Raw genomic sequence first — 7,164 nt, 5'->3', positions numbered from 1 at the left:
TTTGTACAAGTATAATTCTGTATTTCGTATTTTATGTGTTGAAATTCAATAAATAATATATTCACTCTATGTTTGTTTTTTTTCTAACAAAATTTTCAAATTAATGCGAAATCGAAGAGGAGTATTTAAAAAAAGGAAAAATTAATAATCGATGGTTTTAGAAATAAAAAATTTATTCTATACTCTCTTCAGCGGCATGTTGTCTTGATTGATAACCCGCGAGCCAATCGCGTGACGCCATTTCTATCTGTTTCCATGAATGTGGAATTGGTAAATTATTTAATACGGCAATTTCGTAAATTAATTTTCTAGTTCCCATGTCGTCTAGACCATAATTTGTGTTTGATAAAAATGTCTGTAGATATTTTCTTATTGAAGTTTCTTGCTCTTTGTTAAATACAACATCTTCTGGTAAATGTGGTATTAATTTTGGTTCAACTGCCTCCAATCTGACAATTATTTGTTGCATTGGTTGGTTCTGGTCCATATTTTGAGAATTGTGGTTACTTGACGAATTATCCTCTAAAAACAAATTTTTAAGTTATAAAAAAAAAATGAAAATCAATTATTTTTGTTTATAGAAATTAAGATATTCAAAAATTAGAATTTAATTATTTAACTATAAAAATAAATATTTTATTAAACAATTGAATAACAAATAACTAACTAAACTAATTAATTCGCTAAACTATACCTTAGTATTCTATTATAACCATTATATTCAGAAGTTTGGTTATAAAAGCTTAGAAATATTAACCCTGAGAACTTATATATAAAATAAAAACTGAGAACTTCTGATTGAAGACAGAACATGGACGTAAGAAATATAGGGACCTAGTGGGTACATCAGTTTTAATGCGAAAATTAACGCCCACCCCTTTTAATTACTTAAATCCTTATTTCAACTTGGCCTTATCCACCACTATAACAATCTTATTATCAAACAAGCCTTTTCAGTTTTTTCCTATTCACACAAAAATTCTTCATTACTTCAAAAACTGATTAACTGTTATTATCTTTCATTCACCATTTTACACCATTTCTTCCCCTCTATACATTCTCTACCCTTTCTAACCTATCTTCCATTCCTTCTTTCGATCCATACCTTCTCTCCCAACAACCATCTTATTCTCTACCCTTTCTAACCTCTCTTCCATTCCTTCTTTCGGTCCATGCCTTCTCTCCCAACAACCATCTTATTCTCTACCCTTTCTAACCTCTCTTCCATTCCTTCTTTCGGTCCATGCCTTCTCTCCCAACAACCATCTTATTCTTCTCTCTCTACACGTTCTATCCTCATTTATTCTCTCAACACATCCCTTCAATCTGCAAACATTTGCAGCTTTATATTTTTATCCCAGTATTTTGTACTGCAACCCGGGGTTATACAACAAGACATTTTTTAAATGCTGTCAAAATCACAATTCACAATAAGCAAACCACAATATTCGTTAAAACTTCTCACTTCAATTTCACTGCAAGAGCGACAAAGATAGAGTCGATTGGCGCATGCGCATCATTTTCGAAAAGTTCATTACCACTCGGTGAACCAAGGAAGAAATCTGGCATCGCATTTAAAGTTAAATATCAACTTACCAACTACTTCTTGATTTCTAACAATTTTCCCGTTCCCATCCTCCAACATGTTCAAACTTCTTTTATTCTTATCAATAATAGGCGAAAGAGATCTTTTCGAACTGTTTTTATTATTTTCCTTATCAGGAACAATTTTCGCTAAACAAACACTAAGTATTTGATGAGAAAATTTATTTTCCACAGCTTTAATTTGATTTTGTTCGTCGTTTTCCAATTTAATTTCATAGAATTGCTGAAAAATGGTGTAACACGAATTAAAGGTATTGCATTTCGGTACTTCAACGAAAGTGAGAAAATATAAATTGATAAAGAGATAAAAAACGATATAAAGGACTTTAAAAGTTACATACAGATGGAATAGCATCCTTTTTCAATCTAACCAAAAACGGTTTGGTTCTATCGAAGTCACAATCAGAAAAATGTGCTGAACAAACTTGCTGTCCGTCTGTGATAATTTCATTGGTTAAATTTAGGGCATTTGCCCATTTTCCCCGTATTATTGGATCTTTTGGAAAACTGAAATTTTATTATACTTTTAATAACCACGCGAGCAAAGAAAGATGAGATAAACTATTTATGTTTCTTACCGATGATAAGACAATCCTGGCACATCGTTCGGTCCTTTTTTTATTGTCACACAATTTGCGCAGGTTTTTACAACGCATTTTCCGGGCTTGCCCATATTCTAAAATTATGATAGTACTTTAATAACGAAAAAGATTTTTTATCTTTGACGATAATTCTATATTATTGGCATAGGAGAAAAAATCACGCCACGTTAACGACCAATCGACGATTCGCCAACGGGCACATGCGCAAAACACACTTGTATCCTGCGCGCATGTGCTACATCTCTATATTTCTTATGTCCATGGAATAATACTTATTATAAGAAGCAAAAAATCTCAATTCACGTTGAGTTCCCACTTACTCCTACTAGGGTTAAAATATTGTTTATTTATTAAATAATAAAATTATAGAGGTGCCGTAAAAACTTATAATTATCAGTTGTCCAAATTACCACTTGACCGAAAAGCATTTAACCGATTAAACAAATTTCAGAAATTTTGTTTAATAAACTAAAACATCAAAATTTTGATTTAATAATATTTTTAACTAGTAAAATATTTGAAATTCTTAACTTGTCATGAGTACAATTTTTGTTTTTAATAATTTTTTTATGAAATAATATTTATTTAGTATAATTTTAGATACACTTACTATTTATTTTAATTAGAATAAAATTAATATATATATATTTTTTCTATAATATAATTTTCTCTAATTTTTGATAATTTTAAATGCCGGATGACAAAAAGATTTTAAATAGTCAAATTAGCGTATGTATAAATTTTATACATCTTAATTTTTAAGTCAAGCAATATATTATAAAAGCAAGTTAATAATAAATATAAATACTTTCGAATCTCATAGTGAAAAGGTGTAATGTTTTTTATATAAAATTATCATTTGTCATAATTTTCATGTAACCTAATAATAACTCAACAGAAATACATTGTCTATTAATTAAAAAGTGAAGTAAATTTTTTAAAAACATAAATAACTTCACCCTTGTTTTTGTTTGTCTAAAATTACTTTTCAGACAATTTTATTTTAATAGAATTTATAAATGTCATAATTATTACTTATCAAATTTATCATTTGTCCTAAAATTTCCTGGGAGTAGGGGAGTCCATTATTGTCGCGCGACAATTTTTAGGAAATTTTAGGACAAATGGTAAATTTGATAGGATTTTAATCAAAAAATCTTATTCGATTGGAAACAATTTTTAATAGTAATCAATTTTGATAGAATTTTCCATTAAAATATTGGATACAATGGGAAAGAACTTTCGGTTATTTTTCGATAAAGAATTTGTTAGGATTTTAATCAAAAAATCTTATTGGATTAGAAACAATTTTTAATATTTAATTTTGATAGGTTTTTTGAATGGTTTGTTCACAATAAAAATTTCTAATTTATAATATTACGAATTTTTTGTAAAATTTTTCTAAAAAAAAATGTTAGGTTAAAAGTTTAATTTTCCTAAGAAACTTGTTATTTTTAGTGTTAATAATTATAATTATACTTACATCCGTGATTATTAGGTTGCAAAATTTTTGTTTATTAACTCTACTAGATACCGGCAAAAATGTTCAAAAAGTTTCATAGTTGAGTCGAAAAACCAAAACAAAGCAGACGATAAAATTACTCAGGGATGGCTTTGGATCTACGTCTAGACGAAAAAGCGTAACAAACGGTAATGTACGATAATAAGAGAGAGAAAGACATATACTTCTATCCTTGTTACACTCATTGCTCAACGCAATGTAAAGGATGTAAAAAAAGCCTTAAATTTTCCAACTACGAAACTTACCCATCCCTGTGTAAATTCAAGAAATTTCTACCTTACCAACAGTAAATTATCTTTATCATCAAAGAACAACATTGTAGTTCGTGACTGGCCACTAGAGCTCTTTTACGATTGCGTTTCTTTTCTTTTCACGCCTTGTAAGAAGTCCGGTGAGTTTATTTTATCAAATATCTAAAATAATTTTCTCGAAATTAAGCAAAAATCCTCAAAGAAAATCGAAAAATATGGATTATTTCTGAAAGCTTAATTTGTGCTCTGTGATATTTTTCATAGTTTACAACAAGATGATGTGACTTTTCTTTTGATTTTGTTGGATTTAAAAATTGTAACTACAAAGTCGCGTTTAGTTGAGAGAAATGTGATTTGTGATTGTAAACAGTATTTGTTGAATTTAATTGTGTTTTTTTAATACTCGTTGTCATTCTTTTCTCGAATCATTTTTTTATTGTTGTTTTTTGAAAACAAAAATTATATTGTTTACCTGTTTACAGTAAAAATACTGTCTCTCAAAACAACCATAACCTTAAAATGTGACACTTGCACCTTATTCGATTTTCATTTTTTGATTTTTGTTTTAGGATTCTAATTTTTCTAAAATTATAATTTAAATATTCGTCTGTTTTTTTAAAATCTATTTTAATTTATGTAAACTTAACTTTTTTATTTTATCTTCTACAAAATTTCTCATATCTTCGAACTTTTTTGGTTTAGAAATTAGAAATTCTTCGCGAAAGAAAGAAATTCATGGAAATTAATTTTTATTCTGACAAAAATTTTTTTATTGTATTTTAAAAAAGTGTTTATTGAAACTTATCATTTTATTTATAAACTATTGTTTTTTATAATTAAAAAATCAATTCTTAATTAAACGTTCATTTAAAATAATTTTTTATTTTGTTTTAGTTATTGTTATAAAATAATCCGAGTACAAAAAATATTTCGTTTATTTAAACTTTTAATACTTTAGAAAAATTAAAACATTATTTTTTAGTTATAACTTTAAAAAAAGAATTTATTTTAAAAATTTATTTAAAAGTTAAATTAATTTAATTCATATTAATTAAATTAATTTAATTTCAAAAAATTACTCTTTTTAAATACAATTTTTAACTTTTAATTATTATTATTTAAAAGTTAAATTAATTAATATTAATAAATGTTAAAAATTGAATTTAAAAAAAAGTAATTTTTTGAAATTAACTTAAAATATAATTAGTTTTCTAAAAATTAATCTTTTTTTTAAATCTAATTTTTAACTTTTAATTATTATTATTTAAAAATTAAATTAATTAAAAGTTAAAAATTGGATTTAAAAAAGGATTAATTTTTAGAAAAGTAAATTTTATTAGCATAAAATTTCAATTAAATTTTAAGGTTAAATTAAAAGTAAATTTGCAAGTTTTCGCTTTTTTCTGCCTGTGAAATTGTTATTTATAAATTAAAAATTTTTCAGAAATGGCTGAACAGACAGGAAAGTCGAAAACGAAGCCAGCAAAGGCTGCAACGGAATCAGCTCCGTTAAAAAGAAGGCCCTTCAAAAGGCATGGCCGTTTATACGCAAAAGCAATTTTCACCGGTTACAAAAGAGGATTGAGGAATCAACATGAAAGTACAGCCCTCTTGAAAGTTGAAGGAGCACGAACGATCGTTGATTCCGATTTCTATATTGGAAAACGATGCGTTTATGTCTACAAGGTAAATTTTTTTTCAAACCTCATTATAAAATCGTCAAATTTACAGATTTACACATTAAAAAAATCTACAATTTACTTAAAATAGCAATAAAATTACAAGTTTAATGATTTTAAAATTTTGAAGAATAAATTTTTTTGAAGAATAAATTTTCTTCTACTAAATTAATAATTTTTGTTCATAGGCAAAAAATAAGACCCCAGTTCCCGGAAACAAAACTAAGAAAACAAAGGTTCGTGCTATCTGGGGGAAAGTTACACGTCCTCATGGTAACAGTGGTTCAGTTCGAGCAAAATTCAAGAGAAATTTGCCCGCCAAGGCAATGGGACATCGCATAAGAATTGTAAGATTTTTTTCAAATTATTCTACATTTTATTCATTTAAAAAAAATATTTCTGCAATCTTAAGTTATTTATATGAAATATAAATGAAATTTTTATGAAATTCTACCATTGAATATTAAACATTCAAAATTGCTTATAATCCTTTCTTTTCTTTTACAGATGTTGTTCCCAAGCAAAGTGTAAATTTTGTTAATGTATAAAAAAAAATTAATAAAAAAGCCTTTTGGTATAAAAAAAAAACTTTCTTGGATTTAATTCTTAAAAGATGTTACCTAAGACTTTTAATTTCCAAGGTATAAATAAATAAATAAAGGCATAATAATATCTTACCAAAAAATTAATAAAAAAAAACATTCATCAGTAAGTAAAAGTTCAAACGTCAGAGAAAACGCAGAAGTTTGGAGTCATAACTTTTATTAAAAGTACTGGAAAGAATTAAATTTTTAGATTTTATAAAAAAAATTCTGAATTTTGAAATCCTTCAATTTTTTCTATTTTTAACAATAATTTCTTTTTAAATAACTTGATTCTTGAAGAACTATCATAAAATTATTACTTATATAAATTATGTAATGAATAATTTTACTGAAAAAATTCAAAATTAATTAAATTTCAAAAGAGTTGCGTTTACAATTTTCATAAATAGATGAACTTCAAAGGTTTCAATTTAAAATTTTAGAAAATTTCAATTTTTAATGAATTTAAATATAGAAATTTTAGGAACAACTGATTACAGAAATTCAATTATTTTCAAAAGTGATAAACTTCTTCGCATAAATTCAATTATGTTCAAAAATTAAAAAAAAAATCTCTTCAAAATTTCAATTATCTTTATAAATAATAAAATTCTTCTCCGAAATTCAATTATTTTCAAAAAAAAATTTAATAAAATTCTTGGCAAAATTTCAATTATTTTTAATATCTACTATTTTAATAGAATTTTCCAAAAGAATTCAATTACATATTTAAACAAAATTTTAATAAAAATTTCACAGGAATTCAATTACTTAACAATTTTTTATAAATTTCTTTCCACCAATTCAATTATTATTTTTAATTTTTTAATGAAGTTTCTCGATAGAATTCAAATTAATTATTTTTAGAAATAATATTTTTTTCTGGAATTCAATTATTTTCACAAATAAAAATCTTCACAG

General features: G+C 25.5%; 2 protein-coding genes across 2 annotated transcripts; one reads left to right on the top strand and one right to left on the bottom strand.

Annotated features, from left to right (window-relative positions):
• Positions 1-155: 155 nt before the first annotated feature.
• On the bottom strand, positions 156-3,844 carry LOC122499567. Its single transcript, XM_043608006.1, has 5 exons — positions 3,691-3,844; positions 2,184-2,281; positions 1,947-2,112; positions 1,597-1,828; positions 156-522 (listed from the first exon to the last, which is right to left on the bottom strand). The coding sequence occupies exons 2-5, from the start codon at positions 2,276-2,278 to the stop codon at positions 173-175; spliced, it is 843 nt and encodes a 280-aa protein (XP_043463941.1). The 5' UTR covers positions 2,279-2,281; positions 3,691-3,844; the 3' UTR covers positions 156-172.
• A 24-nt stretch (positions 3,845-3,868) lies between these two features.
• Positions 3,869-6,247, top strand: LOC122499568 (60S ribosomal protein L35a). The gene is made up of 4 exons (XM_043608008.1): positions 3,869-4,120; positions 5,425-5,666; positions 5,848-6,006; positions 6,167-6,247. The coding sequence occupies exons 2-4, from the start codon at positions 5,427-5,429 to the stop codon at positions 6,188-6,190; spliced, it is 423 nt and encodes a 140-aa protein (XP_043463943.1). The 5' UTR covers positions 3,869-4,120; positions 5,425-5,426; the 3' UTR covers positions 6,191-6,247.
• The last annotated feature ends 917 nt before the right edge of the window (positions 6,248-7,164 follow it).

Source organism: Leptopilina heterotoma, unplaced genomic scaffold (genome assembly GCF_015476425.1).
Source record: "Leptopilina heterotoma isolate Lh14 unplaced genomic scaffold, ASM1547642v1 Lhet_17, whole genome shotgun sequence".
NCBI lineage: Eukaryota > Metazoa > Arthropoda > Insecta > Hymenoptera > Figitidae > Leptopilina > Leptopilina heterotoma.
The sequence above is the reverse complement of the archived record's forward strand: the minus strand, read 5'-3'. Positions and strand labels throughout refer to the sequence as shown.

What these genes read in the sequence shown, in the direction of transcription:
- LOC122499567 (XM_043608006.1), bottom strand. Translation starts at nt 2,278, where the DNA reads ATGGGCAAGCCCGGAAAATGCGTTGTAAAAACCTGCGCAAATTGTGTG. An exon ending in CCAGGATTGTCTTATCATCG is followed by an intron (nt 2,113 to 2,183) that starts GTAAGAAACATA and finishes ATAAAATTTCAG; the next exon opens with TTTTCCAAAAGATCCAATAA. An exon ending in TAGAAATCAAGAAGTAGTTG is followed by an intron (nt 523 to 1,596) that starts GTAAGTTGATAT and finishes ATTTGTTTTTAG; the next exon opens with AGGATAATTCGTCAAGTAAC.
- LOC122499568 (XM_043608008.1), top strand. Translation starts at nt 5,427, where the DNA reads ATGGCTGAACAGACAGGAAAGTCGAAAACGAAGCCAGCAAAGGCTGCA. An exon ending in GATGCGTTTATGTCTACAAG is followed by an intron (nt 5,667 to 5,847) that starts GTAAATTTTTTT and finishes TTTTGTTCATAG; the next exon opens with GCAAAAAATAAGACCCCAGT. An exon ending in TGGGACATCGCATAAGAATT is followed by an intron (nt 6,007 to 6,166) that starts GTAAGATTTTTT and finishes TTTCTTTTACAG; the next exon opens with ATGTTGTTCCCAAGCAAAGT.